The 20,790-nt window shown below is 45.6% G+C and overlaps 1 protein-coding gene across 2 annotated transcripts in view; it reads right to left on the bottom strand.

Moving 5' to 3' along the window:
- The window catches only part of LOC311115605 (E3 ubiquitin-protein ligase SMURF1-like), a 95,212-nt gene that overhangs the window by 38,402 nt on the left and 36,020 nt on the right, over window positions 1–20,790 (bottom strand). For both annotated transcript variants that reach the window (XM_084190765.1, XM_084190764.1), the window contains exons 6-9: window positions 11,390–11,465; window positions 9,559–9,770; window positions 9,347–9,431; window positions 493–639 (exon numbers count right to left, since the gene is read on the bottom strand). In XM_084190765.1, the coding sequence (XP_084046891.1) occupies window positions 493–639; window positions 9,347–9,431; window positions 9,559–9,770; window positions 11,390–11,465 (520 nt within the window). The remainder of the gene's footprint in view (window positions 1–492; window positions 640–9,346; window positions 9,432–9,558; window positions 9,771–11,389; window positions 11,466–20,790) is intronic.

Raw genomic sequence — 20,790 nt, forward strand, 5'->3', positions numbered from 1 at the left:
ATAGCCCAGTATCTAGAGTCATTGGTGTGTCTATAGCCCAGTATCTAGAGTCATTGGTGTGTCTATAGCCCAGTATCTAGAGTCAGTGGTGTGTCTATAGCCCAGTATCTAGAGTCATTGGTGTGTCTGTCTATAGCCCAGTATCTAGAGTCATTGGTGTGTCTATAGCCCAGTATCTAGAGTCATTGGTGTGTCTATAGCCCAGTATCTAGAGTCATTGGTGTGTCTGTCTATAGCCCAGTATCTAGAGTCATTGGTGTGTCTGTCTATAGCCCAGTATCTAGAGTCATTGGTGTGTCTATAGCCCAGTATCTAGAGTCATTGGTGTGTCTGTCTATAGCCCAGTATCTAGAGTCATTGGTGTTAGAGATGATGATTACTGGTAGTAAATCACATCATTATTTCACTTACACTGCTCACCATAGGACTGGGCTGTAACCTTCTGTCTGTGTGTGTGTGTGTGTGTGTGTGTGTGTGCGCACACAAGTGTACCTGATGATGGTGTGTAGTCGGGGGTCAGTGAACTGCGTGGTTCGGTTGTTGTGGTCCACAAAGTAGATACGTCCCGACACCGTGCTCCTCACCTCCCAGCCGGCTGGCAGCGGACCCAACTCCTCACAGCTCACACTGGTCAGGTCCCTGGACCAATCACAACACACCTTACTGTCAGGTCCCTGGACCAATCACAACACACCTTTCTGAGCTCTACACCAATCACAACACACCTTACTGAGCTATACACCAATCACAACACACCTAACTGAGCTCTAAGCCTTCCAACTGGATGCATTCCAATTCAGGTAGGTGTGTAAGGGATGAGGTAGGATAGAGGGGAGGTGAGACAGAGGGGGGAGGTAGGACGGAGGGGGGGAGGTAGGATAGAGGGGGGGAGGTAGGATAGAGGGGAGGTGAGACAGAGGGGGGAGGTAGGACAGAGGGGGGAGGTAGGATGGGGGGGGGGTAGGACAGAGGGGGGAGGAGGTAGGACAGAGGGGGAGGTAGGTTAGAGGGTAGTATAATAAGGTTAGAGGGTAGGATAGTAAGGTTAGAGGGTAGGATAGTAAGGTTAGAGGGTAGGATAGTAAGGTTAGGATAGTAAGGTTAGAGGGTAGGATAGTAAGGTTAGAGGGTAGGATAGTAAGGTTAGGATAGTAAGGTTAGAGGGTAGGATAGTAAGGTTAGGATAGTAAGGTTAGAGGGGAGGATAGTAAGGTTAGGATAGTAAGGTTAGAGGGTAGGATAGTAAGGTTAGAGGGTAGGATAGTAAGGTTAGAGGGTAGGATAGTAAGGTTAGAGGGTAGGATAGTAAGGTTAGAGGGTAGGATAGTAAGGTTAGAGGGTAGGATAGTAAGGTTAGAGGGTAGGATAGTAAGGTTAGAGGGTAGGATAGTAAGGTTAGAGGGTAGGATAGTAAGGTTAGAGGGGAGGATAGTAAGGTTAGGATAGTAAGGTTAGAGGGTAGGATAGTAAGGTTAGATGGTAGGATAGTAAGGTTAGAGGGTAGGATAGTAAGGTTAGAGGGTAGGATAGTAAGGTTAGAGGGTAGGATAGTAAGGTTAGAGGGTAGGATAGTAAGGTTAGAGGGTAGGATAGTAAGGTTAGAGGGTAGGATAGTAAGGTTAGAGGGTAGGATAGTAAGGTTAGAGGGTAGTATAGTAAGGTTAGAGGGTAGGATAGTAAGGTTAGAGGGTAGGATAGTAAGGTTAGAGGGTAGGATAGTAAGGTTAGAGGGTAGTATAATAAGGTTAGAGGGTAGGATAGTAAGGTTAGATGGTAGGATAGTAAGGTTAGAGGGTAGGATAGTAAGGTTAGAGGGTAGGATAGTAAGGTTAGATGGTAGGATAGTAAGGTTAGAGGGTAGGATAGTAAGGTTAGAGGGTAGGATAGTAAGGTTAGAGGGTAGGATAGTAAGGTTAGAGGGTAGGATAGTAAGGTTAGAGGGTAGGATAGTAAGGTTAGAGGGTAGGATAGTAGGTTAGAGGGTAGGATAGTAAGGTTAGAGGGTAGGATAGTAAGGTTAGAGGGTAGGATAGTAAGGTTAGGATAGTAAGGTTAGAGGGTAGGATAGTAAGGTTAGGATAGTAAGGTTAGAGGGGAGGATAGTAAGGTTAGGATAGTAAGGTTAGAGGGTAGGATAGTAAGGTTAGAGGGTAGGATAGTAAGGTTAGAGGGTAGGATAGTAAGGTTAGAGGGTAGGATAGTAAGGTTAGAGGGTAGGATAGTAAGGTTAGAGGGTAGGATAGTAAGGTTAGAGGGTAGTATAGTAAGGTTAGAGGGTAGGATAGTAAGGTTAGAGGGTAGGATAGTAAGGTTAGAGGGTAGGATAGTAAGGTTAGAGGGTAGTATAATAAGGTTAGAGGGTAGGATAGTAAGGTTAGATGGTAGGATAGTAAGGTTAGAGGGTAGGATAGTAAGGTTAGAGGGTAGGATAGTAAGGTTAGAGGGTAGGATAGTAAGGTTAGAGGGTAGGATAGTAAGGTTAGAGGGTAGGATAGTAAGGTTAGAGGGTAGGATAGTAAGGTTAGATGGTAGGATAGTAAGGTTAGAGGGTAGGATAGTAAGGTTAGAGGGTAGGATAGTAAGGTTAGAGGGTAGGATAGTAAGGTTAGAGGGTAGGATAGTAAGGTTAGAGGGTAGGATAGTAAGGTTAGAGGGTAGGATAGTAAGGTTAGAGGGTAGGATAGTAAGGTTAGAGGGTAGGATAGTAAGGTTAGAGGGTAGGATAGTAAGGTTAGAGGGTGGGATAGTAGGTTAGAGGGTAGGATAGTAAGGTTAGAGGGTAGTATAGTAGGTTAGAGGGTAGGATAGTAAGGTTAGAGGGTAGGATAGTAAGGTTAGAGGGTAGGATAGTAAGGCTAGAGGGTAGGATAGTAAGGTTAGAGGGTAGGATAGTAAGGTTAGAGGGTAGGATAGTAAGGTTAGAGGGTAGGATAGTAAGGTTAGATGGTAGGATAGTAAGGTTAGAGGGTAGGATAGTAAGGTTAGAGGGTAGGATAGTAAGGTTAGAGGGTAGGATAGTAAGGTTAGAGGGTAGGATAGTAAGGTTAGAGGGTAGGATAGTAAGGTTAGAGGGTAGGATAGTAAGGTTAGAGGGTAGGATAGTAAGGTTAGAGGGTAGGATAGTAAGGTTAGAGGGTAGGATAGTAAGGTTAGAGGGTAGGATAGTAAGGTTAGAGGGTAGGATAGTAAGGTTAGAGGGTAGGATAGTAAGGTTAGAGGGTAGGATAGTAAGGGTAGTATAGTAAGGTTAGAGGGTAGGATAGTAAGGTTAGAGGGTAGGATAGTAAGGTTAGAGGGTAGGATAGTAAGGTTAGAGGTTAGGATAGTAAGGTTAGAGGTTAGGATAGTAAGGTTAGAGGGTAGGATAGTAAGGTTAGAGGGTGGGATAGTAGGTTAGAGGGTAGGATAGTAAGGTTAGAGGGTAGTATAGTAGGTTAGAGGGTAGGATAGTAAGGTTAGAGGGTAGGATAGTAAGGTTAGAGGGTAGGATAGTAAGGTTAGAGGGTAGGATAGTAAGGTTAGAGGGTAGGATAGTAAGGGTAGGAGAGTAAGGTTAGAGGGTAGGATAGTAAGGTTAGAGGGTAGGATAGTAAGGTTAGAGGGTAGGATAGTAAGGGTAGGATAGTAAGGTTAGAGGGTAGGATAGTAAGGTTAGAGGGTAGGATAGTAAGGTTAGAGGGTAGGATAGTAAGGTTAGAGGGTAGGATAGTAAGGTTAGAGGGTAGGATAGTAAGGTTAGAGGGTAGGATAGTAAGGTTAGAGGTTAGGATAGTAAGGTTAGAGGGTAGGATAGTAAGGTTAGAGGGTAGGATAGTAAGGTTAGAGGGTAGGATAGTAAGGTTAGAGGGTAGGATAGTAAGGTTAGAGGGTAGGATAGTAAGGTTAGAGGGTAGGATAGTAAGGTTAGAGGGTAGGATAGTAAGGTTAGAGGGTAGGATAGTAAGGTTAGAGGGTAGGATAGTAAGGTTAGAGGGTAGGATAGTAAGGTTAGAGGTTAGGATAGTAAGGTTAGAGGGTAGTATAGTAAGGTTAGAGGGTAGGATAGTAAGGTTAGGATAGTAAGGTTAGAGGGTAGGATAGTAAGGTTAGAGGGTAGGATAGTAAGGTTAGAGGGTAGGATAGTAAGGTTAGAGGGTAGTATAGTAAGGTTAGAGGGTAGGATAGTAAGGTTAGAGGGTAGGATAGTAAGGTTAGAGGGTGGTTCGTAGACGGATGGCTGTATGGTGGCCATGTGTTACCTGGGTAGTATAGTAGACGGATGGCTGTGTGGTGGCCATGTGTTACCTGGGTAGTATAGTAGACGGATGGCTGTATGGTGGCCATGTGTTACCTGGGTAGTATAGTAGACGGATGGCTGTATGGTGGCCATGTGTTACCTGGGTAGTATAGTAGACGGATGGCTGTATGGTGGCCATGTGTTACCTGGGTAGTATAGTAGACGGATGGCTGTATGGTGGCCATGTGTTACCTGGGTAGTATAGTAGACGGATGGCTGTATGGTGGCCATGTGTTACCTGGGTAGTATAGTAGACGGATGGCTGTATGGTGGCCATGTGTTACCTGGGTAGTATAGTAGACGGATGGCTGTATGGTGGCCATGTGTTACCTGGGTAGTATAGTAGACGGATGGCTGTATGGTGGCCATGTGTTACCTGGGTAGTATAGTAGACGGATGGCTGTATGGTGGCCATGTGTTACCTGGGTAGTATAGTAGACGGATGGCTGTATGGTGGCCATGTGTTACCTGGGTAGTATAGTAGACGGATGGCTGTATGGTGGCCATGTGTTACCTGGGTAGTATAGTAGACGGATGGCTGTATGGTGGCCATGTGTTACCTGGGTAGTATAGTAGACGGATGGCTGTATGGTGGCCATGTGTTACCTGGGTAGTATAGTAGACGGATGGCTGTATGGTGGCCATGCGTTACCTGGGTAGTATAGTAGACGGATGGCTGTGTGGTGGCCATGCGTTACCTGGGTAGTATAGTAGACGGATGGCTGTGTGGTGGCCATGCGTTACCTGGGTAGTATAGTAGACGGATGGCTGTATGGTGGCCATGCGTTACCTGGGTAGTATAGTAGACGGATGGCTGTATGGTGGCCATGCGTTACCTGGGTAGTATAGTAGACGGATGGCTGTATGGTGGCCATGCGTTACCTGGGTAGTATAGTAGACGGATGGCTGTATGGTGGCCATGCGTTACCTGGGTAGTATAGTAGACGGATGGCTGTATGGTGGCCATGCGTTACCTGGGTAGTATAGTAGACGGATGGCTGTGTGGTGGCCATGCGTTACCTGGGTAGTATAGTAGACGGATGGCTGTATGGTGGCCATGTGTTACCTGGGTAGTATAGTAGACGGATGGCTGTATGGTGGCCATGTGTTACCTGGGTAGTATAGTAGACGGATGGCTGTATGGTGGCCATGTGTTACCTGGGTAGTATAGTAGACGGATGGCTGTATGGTGGCCATGTGTTACCTGGGTAGTATAGTAGACGGATGGCTGTATGGTGGCCATGTGTTACCTGGGTAGTATAGTAGACGGATGGCTGTATGGTGGCCATGTGTTACCTGGGTAGTATAGTAGACAGATGGCTGTATGGTGGCCTTGTGTTACCTGGGTAGTATAGTAGACGGATGGCTGTATGGTGGCCATGTGTTACCTGGGTAGTATAGTAGACGGATGGCTGTATGGTGGCCATGTGTTACCTGGGTAGTATAGTAGACGGATGGCTGTATGGTGGCCATGTGTTACCTGGGTAGTATAGTAGACGGATGGCTGTATGGTGGCCATGTGTTACCTGGGTAGTATAGTAGACGGATGGCTGTATGGTGGCCATGCGTTACCTGGGTAGTATAGTATACGGATGGCTGTATGGTGGCCATGCGTTACCTGGGTAGTATAGTAGACGGATGGCTGTATGGTGGCCATGCGTTACCTGGGTAGTATAGTAGACGGATGGCTGTATGGTGGCCATGCGTTACCTAGGTAGTATAGTAGACGGATGGCTGTATGGTGGCCATGCGTTACCTGGGTAGTATAGTAGACGGATGGCTGTATGGTGGCCATGCGTTACCTGGGTAGTATAGTAGACGGATGGCTGTATGGTGGCCATGCGTTACCTGGGTAGTATAGTAGACGGATGGCTGTATGGTGGCCATGCGTTACCTGGGTAGTATAGTAGACGGATGGCTGTATGGTGGCCATGCGTTACCTGGGTAGTATAGTAGACGGATGGCTGTATGGTGGCCATGCGTTACCTGGGTAGTATAGTAGACGGATGGCTGTATGGTGGCCATGCGTTACCTGGGTAGTATAGTAGACGGATGGCTGTATGGTGGCCATGCGTTACCTGGGTAGTATAGTAGACGGATGGCTGTGTGGTGGCCATGCGTTACCTGGGTAGTATAGTAGACAGATGGCTGTATGGTGGCCATGTGTTACCTGGGTAGTATAGTAGACGGATGGCTGTATGGTGGCCATGTGTTACCTGGGTAGTATAGTAGACGGATGGCTGTATGGTGGCCATGCGTTACCTAGGTAGTATAGTAGACGGATGGCTGTGTGGTGGCCATGCGTTACCTGGGTAGTATAGTAGACGGATGGCTGTATGGTGGCCATGCGTTACCTGGGTAGTATAGTAGACGGATGGCTGTTTGGTGGCCATGTGTTACCTGGGTAGTATAGTAGACGGATGGCTGTGTGGTGGCCATGTGTTACCTGGGTAGTATAGTAGACGGATGGCTGTATGGTGGCCATGCGTTACCTGGGTAGTATAGTAGACGGATGGCTGTGTGGTGGTGGCCATGTGTTACCTGGGTAGTATAGTAGACGGATGGCTGTGTGGTGGCCATGTGTTACCTGGGTAGTATAGTAGACGGATGGCTGTATGGTGGTGGCCATGTGTTACCTGGGTAGTATAGTAGACGGATGGCTGTATGGTGGTGGCCATGTGTTACCTGGGTAGTATAGTAGACGGATGGCTGGATGGTGGCCATGTGTTACCTGGGTAGTATAGTAGACGGATGGCTGGATGTTGGCCATGTGTTACCTGGGTAGTATAGTAGACGGATGGTGGCCATGTGTTACCTGGGTAGTATAGTAGACGGATGGCTGTATGGTGGCCATGTGTTACCTGGGTAGTATAGTAGACGGATGGCTGGATGGTGGCCATGTGTTACCTGGGTAGTATAGTAGACGGATGGCTGTATGGTGGCCATGTGTTACCTGGGTAGTATAGTAGACGGATGGCTGTGTGGTGGCCATGCGTTACCTGGGTAGTATAGTAGACGGATGGCTGTATGGTGGCCATGTGTTACCTGGGTAGTATAGTAGACGGATGGCTGTATGGTGGTGGCCATGTGTTACCTGGGTAGTATAGTAGACGGATGGTGGCCATGTGTTACCTGGGTAGTATAGTAGACGGATGGCTGTATGGTGGCCATGTGTTACCTGGGTAGTATAGTAGACGGATGGCTGTATGGTGGCCATGTGTTACCTGGGTAGTATAGTAGACGGATGGCTGTATGGTGGCCATGTGTTACCTGGGTAGTATAGTAGACGGATGGCTGTATGGTGGCCATGTGTTACCTGGGTAGTATAGTAGACGGATGGCTGTATGGTGGCCATGTGTTACCTGGGTAGTATAGTAGACGGATGGCTGTATGGTGGTGGCCATGTGTTACCTGGGTAGTATAGTAGACGGATGGCTGTATGGTGGCCATGCGTTACCTGGGTAGTATAGTAGACGGATGGCTGTATGGTGGCCATGTGTTACCTGGGTAGTGTAGTAGACGGATGGCTGTATGGTGGCCATGTGTTACCTGGGTAGTATAGTAGACGGATGGCTGTACGGTGGCCATGTGTTACCTGGGTAGTATAGTAGACGGATGGCTGTATGGTGGCCATGTGTTACCTGGGTAGTATAGTAGACGGATGGCTGTATGGTGGCCATGTGTTACCTGGGTAGTATAGTAGACGGATGGCTGTATGGTGGCCATGTGTTACCTGGGTAGTATAGTAGACGGATGGCTGTACGGTGGCCATGTGTTACCTGGGTAGTATAGTAGACGGATGGCTGTACGGTGGCCATGTGTTACCTGGGTAGTATAGTAGACGGATGGCTGTACGGTGGCCATGTGTTACCTGGGTAGTATAGTAGACGGATGGCTGTGTGGTGGCCATGTGTTACCTGGGTAGTATAGTAGACGGATGGCTGTATGGTGGCCATGTGTTACCTGGGTAGTATAGTAGACGGATGGCTGTATGGTGGCCATGTGTTACCTGGGTAGTATAGTAGACGGATGGCTGTATGGTGGTGGCCATGTGTTACCTGGGTAGTATAGTAGACGGATGGCTGTATGGTGGCCATGCGTTACCTGGGTAGTATAGTAGACGGATGGCTGTATGGTGGCCATGTGTTACCTGGGTAGTATAGTAGACGGATGGCTGTATGGTGGCCATGTGTTACCTGGGTAGTATAGTAGACGGATGGCTGTACGGTGGCCATGTGTTACCTGGGTAGTATAGTAGACGGATGGCTGTATGGTGGCCATGTGTTACCTGGGTAGTATAGTAGACGGATGGCTGTATGGTGGCCATGTGTTACCTGGGTAGTATAGTAGACGGATGGCTGTATGGTGGCCATGTGTTACCTGGGTAGTATAGTAGACGGATGGCTGTACGGTGGCCATGTGTTACCTGGGTAGTATAGTAGACGGATGGCTGTATGGTGGCCATGTGTTACCTGGGTAGTATAGTAGACGGATGGCTGTATGGTGGCCATGTGTTACCTGGGTAGTATAGTAGACGGATGGCTGTATGGTGGCCATGTGTTACCTGGGTAGTATAGTAGACGGATGGCTGTATGGTGGCCATGTGTTACCTGGGTAGTATAGTAGACGGATGGCTGTACGGTGGCCATGTGTTACCTGGGTAGTATAGTAGACGGATGGCTGTATGGTGGCCATGTGTTACCTGGGTAGTATAGTAGACGGATGGCTGTATGGTGGCCATGTGTTACCTGGGTAGTATAGTAGACAGATGGCTGTATGGTGGCCTTGTGTTACCTGGGTAGTATAGTAGACGGATGGCTGTATGGTGGCCATGTGTTACCTGGGTAGTATAGTAGACGGATGGCTGTATGGTGGCCATGTGTTACCTGGGTAGTATAGTAGACGGATGGCTGTATGGTGGCCATGTGTTACCTGGGTAGTATAGTAGACGGATGGCTGTATGGTGGCCATGTGTTACCTGGGTAGTATAGTAGACGGATGGCTGTGTGGTGGCCATGTGTTACCTGGGTAGTATAGTAGACGGATGGCTGTGTGGTTGCCATGCGTTACCTGGGTATGCGTGGGTCATGCCAGGTGCTGACTCCCGTCTGTGTGTGAAGAAAATACACCTGGCCCTGCACCGTGGTGCGCTGCTCTGTAACACACATTACACAGAAAGGTCACACACACACATTCCACACACACACACACACACACACACACACGGCCCTGCACCATGGTGTGCTGCTCAATAACACACACACACACACACTCTCTCTCACCGTATCCCTCAGGCAGATCAGGTGATTGGTTGCCATGCGGTCGGTTCTGAGGGGTGTGGGTGTGTCTTTGGGAATCCTGGCCTCTGATTCGCTGAGCCTGGAGCCGGTTCTCCTGGTTGGGTGAATCCAGTGGACAGGTCCCGCCCCCAGCGGCGCCCGTGGGGTCTGAGTACGGCAGCGGCTCCTCACTGAAACAGCCCTCAAACACAGGCCTACACACACACACACACCTGTTACCTCACTGAAACAGCCCTCAAACACAGGCCTACACACACACACACACCTGTTACCTCACTGAAACAGCCCTCAAACACAGGCCTACACACACACACACCTGTTACACGCTACACCTGTTACACGCTACACCTGTTACACACTATACCTGTTACACACCTGTTACACGCCACAGCTGTTACACACTACACCTGTTACACACTACACCTGTTAAACACCTGTTGCACACTACACCTGTTACACACTACACCTGTTACACGCTACACCTGTTACACGCTACACCTGTTACACGCTACACCTGTTACACGCTACACCTGTTACACGCTACACCTGTTACACACCTGTTACACACCACACCTGTTACATGCTACACCTGTTACACACTACACCTGTTACACACTACACCTGTTACACACACAGTGAGAGAGCCCTCCAACACACAGTGAGAGAGCCCTCCCAACACACAGTGAGAGAGCCCTCCAACACACAGTGAGAGAGCCCTCCAACACACAGTGAGAGAGCCCTCCAACACACAGTGAGAGAGACCTCCAACACACAGTGAGAGAGCCCTCCCAACACACAGTGAGAGAGCCCTCCAACACACAGTGAGAGAGCCCTCCAACACACAGTGAGAGAGCCCTCCAACACACAGTGAGAGAGACCTCCAACACACAGTGAGAGAGCCCTCCAACACACAGTGAGAGAGCCCTCCAACACACAGTGAGAGAGCCCTCCAACACACAGTGAGAGAGCCCTCCAACACACAGTGAGAGAGCCCTCCAACACACAGTGAGAGAGACCTCCCAACACACAGTGAGAGAGACCTCCCAACACACAGTGAGAGAGACCTCCAACACACAGTGAGAGAGACCTCCCAACACACAGTGAGAGAGCCCTCCAACACACAGTGAGAGAGCCCTCCAACACACAGTGAGAGAGCCCTCCAACACACAGTGAGAGAGACCTCCCAACACACAGTGAGAGAGACCTCCCAACACACAGTGAGAGAGACCTCCAACACACAGTGAGAGAGACCTCCCAACACACAGTGAGAGAGCCCTCCAACACACAGTGAGAGAGCCCTCCAACACACAGTGAGAGAGCCCTCCAACACACAGTGAGAGAGCCCTCCAACACACAGTGAGAGAGCCCTCCAACACACAGTGAGAGAGCCCTCCAACACACAGTGAGAGAGCCCTCCAACACACAGTGAGAGAGCCCTCCAACACACAGTGAGAGAGCCCTCCCAACACACAGTGAGAGAGCCCTCCAACACACAGTGAGAGAGCCCTCCAACACACAGTGAGAGAGCCCTCCAACACACAGTGAGAGAGCCCTCCAAAACAGAGAGAGAGCCCTCCAACACACAGTGAGAGAGCCCTCCAACACACAGTGAGAGAGACCTCCAACACACAGTGAGAGAGCCCTCCAACACACAGAGAGAGAGCCCTCCAACACACAGTGAGAGAGCCCTCCAACACACAGTGAGAGAGCCCTCCAACACACAGTGAGAGAACCCTCCACCACACAGTGAGAGAGCCCTCCAACACACAGTGAGAGAGCCCTCCAACACACAGAAACACTGACAGATCCTCACCCTTCATTCTCCAACAGTCCTCTACAGTCGACCACAGGTCCTCCACTGCCCATACCATCTCTGGTCTGGAGACTCACTGGAACACACAGTTATCACACATTATACATACACACACAAATATACATACACAGGGTGTGATTGTGGTAATATACAGGTAATGTACAGGAACTTAAGTCCTTTTGTTCTCTTGATCTGGAATACCTCACCATCAAATGGCGACCGCATTACGTTCAGAGAGAATGTTCTTCGGTCATCGCCACAGCCGTGTATATTCCCCCTCCCCAAGCCGACACAGCAATGGCTCTCAAAGAACTACACTGGACTATGTGTAAACTGTAAAACGCTTCTACTGAAGACGCATTTATTATAGCTGGGGACTTTAATAAAGGAAATTAAAGTGCGCATTGAGGACTCTGGGTCATTGCTACTCTCCCTTCCGGGACGGCTACAAAGCCCTCCCCCGTCCTCCCTCCGGCAAATCAGATCACACCTCCATTCTGCTCCTCCTTTCCTATAGGCAAAAACTTAAACAGGAAGCACCAGTGGTAAGGACTGTTCAAATCAAATCAACATTTTATTTGTCACATGCCCTGAATACAACCTTACCGTGAAATGCTTACTTACATGCCCTTAACCAACAATGCAGTTCAAGAAATAAGAGTTAAGAAAATATTTACTAAATGAACGAAAGTAAAAAATTAAATAAAAAGTAACATATATATATTTTACATTCACATTTACATAATTTAGCAGACGCTCTTATCCAGAGCGACTTACAAATTGGTGCATTCAATTTATGATAGCCAGTGGGACAACCACCGTTTTATTTTATTTTTTATTTTTTATGGGGGGTGGGGGAAGAAGGCTATATACAGGGGGTACCGGTAACGAGTCAATGTGTTGGGGTGCAGGTTAGTCGAGGTAATTTGTATACGTACAGTGCCTTCGGAAAGTATTCAGACCCCTTGACCTTTTCCACATTTTGTTACGTTACAGCCTTATTCTAAAATTGATTAAATCGTTTTTTCCCCCTCATCAATCTACACACAATACCCCATAATGACAAAGCCAAAAAAAATTGTTTTTAAAAAAGAAATATCAAGTAAGAAATGTCAAGTATTCAGTCCCTTTACTCAGTACTGTGTTGAAGCACCTTCGGCAGCGATTACACCCTCAAGTCTTCTTGGGTATGACACTACAAGCTTGGCACACCTGTTTTTGGGGAGTTTCTCCCATTCTTCTCTGCAGATCCTCTCAAGCTCTGTCAGCTTGGATGGGGAGCGTCGCTGCATAGCTATTTTCAGGTCTCTCCAGAGATGTTTGATCGGGTTAAAATCCGGGCTCTGGCTGGGCCACTCAAGGACATTCAGAGACTTGTCCGGAAGCCACTCCTGCGTTGTCTTGGCTGTGTGCTTAGGGTCGTTGTCCTGTTGGAAGGTGAACCTTCGCCCCAGTCTGAGGTCCTGAGCACTCTGGAGCAGGTTTTCATCAAGGATCTCTCTGTACTTTGCTCCGTTCATCTTTCCCACGATCCTGACTAGTCTCCCAGTCCCTGCTGCTGAAAAACATCCCCACAGCATGATGCTGCCACCACCATACTTCACCATAGGGATGGTGCCAGGTTTCCTCCAGACGTGACGCTTGGCATTCAGGCCAAAGACTTCAATCTTGGTTTCATCAGACCAGAGAATCTTGTTTCTCATGGTCTGAGAGTCTTTAGGTGCTTTTTGGCAAACGCCAAGCAGGCTGTCATGTGCCTTTTACTGAGGAGTGGCTTCCGTCTGGCCACTCTACCATAAAGGCCTGATTGGTGGAGTGCTGCAGAGTATGTTGTCATTCTGGAAGGTTCTCCCATCTCTACAGAGGAACTCTGGAGCTCTGTCAGAGTGACCATCAGGTTCTTGGTCACCTCCCTGACCAAAGGCCCTTCTCCCGCGATTGCTCAGTTTGGCCGGGCGGCCAACTCTAGAAAGAGTTTTGGTGGTTCTAAACTTCTTCCATTTAAGAATGATGGATGCCACTGTGTTCTTGGGGACCTTCAATGCTGAAGAAATGTTTTGGTACCCTTCCCCAGATCTGTGCCTCGACACAATCCTGTCTCGGCACTCTACGGACAATTCCTTCGACCTCATGGCTTGGTTTTTGCTCTGACATGCACTGTCAACTGTGGGACCTTATATAGACAAATCATGTCCAATCAATTGAATTTACCACAGGTGGACTCCAATCAAGTTGTAGAAACATCTCAAGGATGATCAATGGAAACAGGATGCACCTGAGCTCAATTTCAAGTCTCATAGCAAAGGGTCTGAGTACTTACGTAAATAAGGTATTTGTTTTTTAATTTTTGGAGGACGCTAACAAACATTTTCAACGCTGCAGGAGCTGTTTTTATTTTGCTTTATTCTGGGACAATGTGGACCGCCCGGACATTCAATGTAGCAACTGTTTGCTTGCGGAGGACTACAGGGGCGAAGTGGCTACTCTTAGTCGTGTCAGCTCTCCACAGCCGACTGGCCGGTACTCTGCAGGGATGTGGGTTCGATTCCCACGGGGGGCCAGTATGAAAAATAAAAAAATTATGTATGCACTAACTGTAAGTCGCTCTGGATAAGAGCGTCTGCTAAATGACTAAAATGTACATGTAAAATGTAAATGTAAGTACAACCACCATGGGACCACGCAGCCGTCATAGAATTGTTTCTTTTTTTTCCCCGAGTAAAGGTCGTCTGTTACTCAGTTCCTGACTCTGCCCTAGTGCTGCACACTGACACCAGACAGCGTTGTTGGTTAAGGGCTCGTCAGTCAGCATTTCACTGTAAGGTCTACACCTGTTGTATTTGACGCATGTGACAAATACAATTTGATTTGAATATCCTACTGACCCCTTACATATTGCACTAGATACAGTTGAAGTCGGAAGTTTACATACACTTTGGTTGGAGTCATTAAAACTTTTTTTCAACCACTCCACACATTTCTTGTTAACAAACTATAGTTTTGGCAAGTCGGTTAGGACATCTACTTTGTGCATGACACAAGTAATGTTTCCAACAGTTTTTTACAGACAGATTATTTCACTTATAATTCACTGTATCACAATTCCAGTGGGTCAGAAGTTTACATACACTAAGTTGACTGTGCCTTTAAACAGCTTGGAAAATTCCAGAAAATGATGTCATGGCTTTAGAAGCTTCTGATAGGCTAATTGACATAATTTGAGTCAATTGGAGGTGTACCTGTGGATGTATTTCAAGGCCTACCTTCAAAATCAGTGCCTCTTTGCTTGACATCATGGGAAAATCAAAAGAAATCAACCAAGACCTCAGAAAAAATTGTAGACCTCCACAAGTCTGGTTCATCCTTGGGAGCAATTTCCAAACGCCTGAAGGTACCAGGTTCATCTGTACAAACAATAGTACGCAAGTATAAACACCATGGGACCACGCAGCCGTCATACCGCTCAGGAAGGAAACGCGTTTTGTCTCCTAGAGATGAACGTACTTTGGTGCGAAAAGTGCAAATCAATCCCAGAACAACAGCAAAGGACCTTGTGAAGATGCTGGAGGAAACGGGTACAAAAGTATCTATATCCACAGCAAAACGAGTCCTGTATCGACATAACCTGAAAGGCCGCTCAGCAAGGAAGAAGCCACTGCTCCAAAACCGCCATAGAAAAGCCAGACTACGGTTTGCAACTGCACATGGGGACAAAGATCGTACTTTTTGGAGAAATGTCCTCTGGTCTGATGAAACAAAAATAGAACTGTTTGGCGATATTGCCACTCCTACAGTGAGGGAAAAAAGTATTTGATCCCCTGCTGATTTTGTAAGTTTGCCCACTGACAAAGAAATGATCAGTCTATAATTTTAATGGTAGGTTTATTTGAACAGTGAGAGACAGAATAACAACAAAAGAACGCATGTCAAAAATGTTATAAATTGATTTGCATTTTAATGAGGGAAGTAAGTATTTGACCCCCTCTCAATCAGAAAGATTTCTGGCTCCCAGGTGTCTTTTATACAGGTAACGAGCTGAGATTAGGAGCGCACTCTTAAAGGGAGTGCTCCTAATCTCAGTTTGTTACCTGTATAAAAGACACCTATCCACAGAAGCAATCAATCAATCAGATTCCAAACTCTCCACCATGGCCAAGACTAAAGAGCTCTCCAAGAACGTCAGGGTCAAGATTGTAGACCTACACAAGGCTGGAATGGTCTACAAGACCATCGCCAAGCAGCTTGGTGAGAAGGTGACAACAGTTGGTGCGATTATTCACAAATGGAAGAAACACAAAATAACTGTCAATCTCCCTCGGCCTGGGGCTCCATGCAAGATCTCACCTCGTGGAGATCATGAGAACGGTGAGGAATCAGCCCAGAACTACACGGGAGGATCTTGTCAATGATCTCAAGGCAGCTGGGACCATAGTCACCAAGAAAACAATTGGTACCACACTACGCCGTGAAGGACTGAAATCCTGTAGCGCCCGCAAGGTTCCCCTGCTCAAGAAAGCACATATACATGCCCGTCTGAATTTTGCCAATGAACATCTGAATTGATTCAGAGGAGAACTGGGTGAAAGTGTTGTGGTCAGATGAGACCAAAATCGAGCTCTTTGGCATCAACTCAACTCGCCGTGTTTGGAGGAGGAGGAATGCTGCCTATGACCCCAAGAACACCATCCCCACCGTCAAACATGGAGGTGGAAACATTATGCTTTGGGGGTGTTTTTCTGCTAAGGGGACAGGACAACTTCACCGCATCAAAGGGACGATGGGCGGGGCCACGTACCGTCAAATCTTGGGTGAGAACCTCCTTCCCTCAGCCAGGGCATTGAAAATGGGTCGTAGATGGGTATTCCAGCATGACAACGACCCAAAACACACGGCCAAGGCAACAAAGGAGTGGCTCAAGAAGAAGCACATTAAGGTCCTGGAGTGGCCTAGCCAGTCTCCAGACCTTAATCCCATAGAAAATCTGTGGAGGGAGCTGAAGGTTCGAGTTGCCAAACGTCAGCCTCGAAACCTTAATGACTTGGAGAAGATCTGCAAAGAGGAGTGGGACAAAATCCCTCCTGAGATGTGTGCAAACCTGGTGGCCAACTACAAGAAACGTCTGACCTCTGTGATTGCCAACATGGGTTTTGCCACCAAATACTAAGTCATGTTTTGCAGAGGGGTCAAATACTTATTTCCCTCATTAAAATGCGAATCAATTTATAACATTTTTGACATGCGTTTTTCTGGATTTTTTTGTTGTTATTCTGTCTCTCACTGTTCAAATAAACCTACCATTAAAATTATAGACTAATCATTTCTTTGTCAGTGGGCAAACGTACAAAATCAGCAGGGGATCAAATACTTTTTTCCCTCACTGTATATTGCCATATTTAAGCCTACTAGAAAGTGTGTGCCCTCAGGCCTGGAGGGAAGCCAAGTCATTAAAATTAATCAACATCAAAAGTCATTCTGCTACCCAAGAATAGTAAAGCCCCCTTTACTGGCTCAAATAACCAACCAATCAGCCTGTTACCAACCCTTAGTAAACATTTGGAAAAATGTGTGTTTGACCAGATACAATGCTATTTTACAGTTAAGAACTTGACAACAGACTTTCAGCACGCTTATAGGAAAGGATATTCAACAAGCACAGCACTTATTTCTAAAACTAAAAGCATTGTATTTGGGACAAATTATTCACTGAACCCTAAACCTCAACTAAATATTGTAATGATGTGGAAATTGAGCAAGTTGAGGTGACTAAACTGCTTGGAGTAACCCTGGATTGTAAACTGTCATGGTCAAAACATATTGATACAACAGTAGCTAGGATGGGGAGAAGTCTGTCTATAATAAAGCGCTGCTCTACATTCTTAACAGCACTATCAACAAGGCAGGTCCTACAGGCTCTAGTTTTGTCCCACCTGGACTACTGTTCAGTTGTGTGGTCAGGTGCCAAAAAGAGGTACCTTGGTTTCTCTAATGACTGCCTCGCCTGGTTCACCAACTACTTCTCAGATAGAGTTCAATGTGTCAAATCGGAGGGCCTGTTGTCTGGACCTCTGGCAGTCTCTATGGGGTGCCACAGGGTTCAATTCTTGGGCGGACTCTTTTCTCCGTGTATATCAATGATGTCGCTCTTGCTGCTGGTGACTCTCAGATCCACCTCTACGCAGACGACACCATTTTGTATACATCTGGCCCTTCATTGGACACTGTGTTAACAAACCTCCAAACGAGCTTCAATGCCATACAACACTCCTTCAGTAGCCTCCAACTGCTCTTAAACACTAGTAAAACTAAATGCATGCTTTTCAATCGAACGCTGCTGGCACCCGCCCACCCGACTAGAATCACTACTCTCGACGGGTCTGACCTAGAGTATGTGGACAACTACAAATACCTAGGTGTCTGGTTAGACTGTAAACTCTCCTTCCAGACTCACATTAAGCATCTCCAATCCAAAGTTAAATCTAGAATCGGCTTCTTATTTCGCAACAAAGCCTCCTTCACTCATGCTGCCAAACATGCCCTCGTAAAACTGACTATCCTACCGATCCTTGACTTCGGCGATGTCATTTACAAAATAGCCTCCAACACTCTACTCAGCAAATTGGATGTAGTCTATCACATTGCCATCCGTTTTGTCACCAAAGCCCCATACACTACCCACCATTGTGACCTGTACGCTCTCGTTGGCTGGCCCTCACTACATATTCGTCGTCAAACCCACTGGCTCCAGGCCATCTATAAATCACTGCTAGGCAAATCCCCGCCTTATCTTAGCTCGTTGGTCACCATAGCAACACCCACCCGTAGTCTGCGTTCCAGCAGGTATATCTCACTGGTCATCCCCAAAGCCAACACCTCCTTTGGCCGCCATTCCTTCCAGTTCTCTGCTACCAATGACTGGAACGAATTGCAAAAATCTCTGAAGCTGGAGACTCTTATCTCCCTCACTAACTTTAAGCATCAGTTGTCAGAGCACCTTACCGATCACTGCACCTGTACACAGCCCATCTGAAATTAGCCCACCCAACTACCTCATCCCCATATTGTTATTTATTTTGCTCATTTGCACCCCAGTATCTATATTTGCACATCATCTTCTGCACATCTATCACTCCAGTGTTAATACTAAATTGTAACTATTTTGCACTATGGCCTATTTTTTGCCTTACCTCCATAACTTGCTACATTTGCACACACTGTATATATATTTTCTGTTGTATTTTTGACTGTATGTTTTGTTTATTCCATATGTAACTCTGTGTTGTTGTTTTTATCGCACTGCTTTGCTTTATCTTGGCCAGGTCGCAGTTGTAAATGAGAACTTGTTCTCAACTGGCTTACCTGATTAAATAAAGGTGAAATTAAATAAAACAATTAAAAAACAGGGCACAGAGAGCTAACATTAATAATATGCATCTCTCATGGTTCAAAGTGGAGGAGAGATTGACTTCATCCCTACTTGTTTTTGTAAGAAGTGTTGACAAGCTGAATGTACCGAGCGGTCTGTTTTAAACTACTAGCACACAGCTCAGACACCCATGCATACTCCACAAGACATGCCACCAGAGGTCTCTTCACAGTCCCCAAGTCCAGAACAGACTATGGGAGGCGCACAGTACTACATAGAGCCATGACTACATGTAACTCTATTCCACATCAGGTAACTGATGCAAGCAGTAAAATCAGATGCAAAAAAACAGATAAAAATACACCTTATGGAACAGCGGGGACTGTGAAGAGAGACACACAGGTAGAGACACATGCATACACACACACACGCATACAAGCGCTAGCACACGCACTCTACACACACATGCACTGTAATATTGTTGTATGGTGGTATATATACATGTTGTACTGTAGATATGTAGTGGTGTAATAATGTTATATGGTGGTATATATACATGTTGTACTGTAGATATGTAGTGGTGTAATAATGTTGTATGGTGGTATATATACATGTTGTATTGTAGATATGTAGAGGTGTAATAATGTTATATGGTGGTATATATACATGTTGTATTGTAGATATGTAGTGGTGTAATATTGTTGTATGGTGGTATATATACATGTTGTACTGTAGATATGTAGTGGTGTAGTAATGTTATATGGTGGTATATATACATGTTGTATTGTAGATATGTAGTGGTGTAATATTGTTATATGGTGGTATATATACATGTTGTATTGTAGATATGTAGTGGTGTAATAATGTTATATGGTGGTATATATACATGTTGTATTGTAGATATGTAGTGGTGTAATATTGTTGTATGGTGGTATATATACATGTTGTACTGTAGATATGTAGTGGTGTAATAATGTTATATGGTGGTATATATACATGTTGTACTGTAGATATGTAGTGGTGTAATAATGTTATATGGTGGTATATATACATGTTGTATTGTAGATATGTAGTGGTGTAGTAATGTTGTATGGTGGTATATATACATGTTGTATTGTAGATATGTAGTGGTGTAGTATTGTTGTATGGTGGTATATATACATGTTGTATTGTAGATATGTAGAGGTGTAGTATTGTTATATGGTGGTATATATACATGTTGTACTGTAGATATGTAGTGGTGTAATATTGTTATATGGTGGTATATATACATGTTGTATTGTAGATATGTAGTGGTGTAATAATGTTATATGGTGGTATATATACATGTTGTACTGTAGATATGTAGTGGTGTAGTAATGTTGTATGGTGGTATATATACATGTTGTATTGTAGATATGTAGTGGTGTAATATTGTTATATGGTGGTATATATACATGTTGTATTGTAGATATGTAGAGGTGTAGTATTGTTGTATGGTGGTATATATACATGTTGTATTGTAGATATGTAGTGGTGTAATAATGTTATATGGTGGTATATATACATGTTGTATTGTAGATATGTAGTGGTGTAATAATGTTATATGATGGTATATATACATGTTGTATTGTAGATATGTAGTGGTGTAATAATGTTATATGGTGGTATATATACATGTTGTATTGTAGATATGTAGTGGTGTAATAATGTTATATGGTGGTATATATACATGTTGTATTGTAGATATGTAGAGGTGTAGTAATGTTGTATGGTGGTATATATACATGTTGTATTGTAGATATGTAGAGGTGTAGTATTGTTATATGGTGGTATATATACATGTTGTATTGTAGATATGTAGTGGTGTAATATTGTTGTATGGTGGTATATATACATGTTGTATTGTAGATATGTAGTGGTGTAGTAATGTTATATGGTGGTATATATACATGTTGTATTGTAGATATGTAGTGGTGTAATATTGTTATATGGTGGTATATATACATGTTGTACTGTAGATATGTAGTGGTGTAATATTGTTATATGGTGGTATATA

Source organism: Coregonus lavaretus (assembly GCF_964263955.1).
Source record: "Coregonus lavaretus genome assembly, contig: HAP1_SCAFFOLD_145, whole genome shotgun sequence".
In the NCBI taxonomy this organism is placed as follows: domain Eukaryota; kingdom Metazoa; phylum Chordata; class Actinopteri; order Salmoniformes; family Salmonidae; genus Coregonus; species Coregonus lavaretus.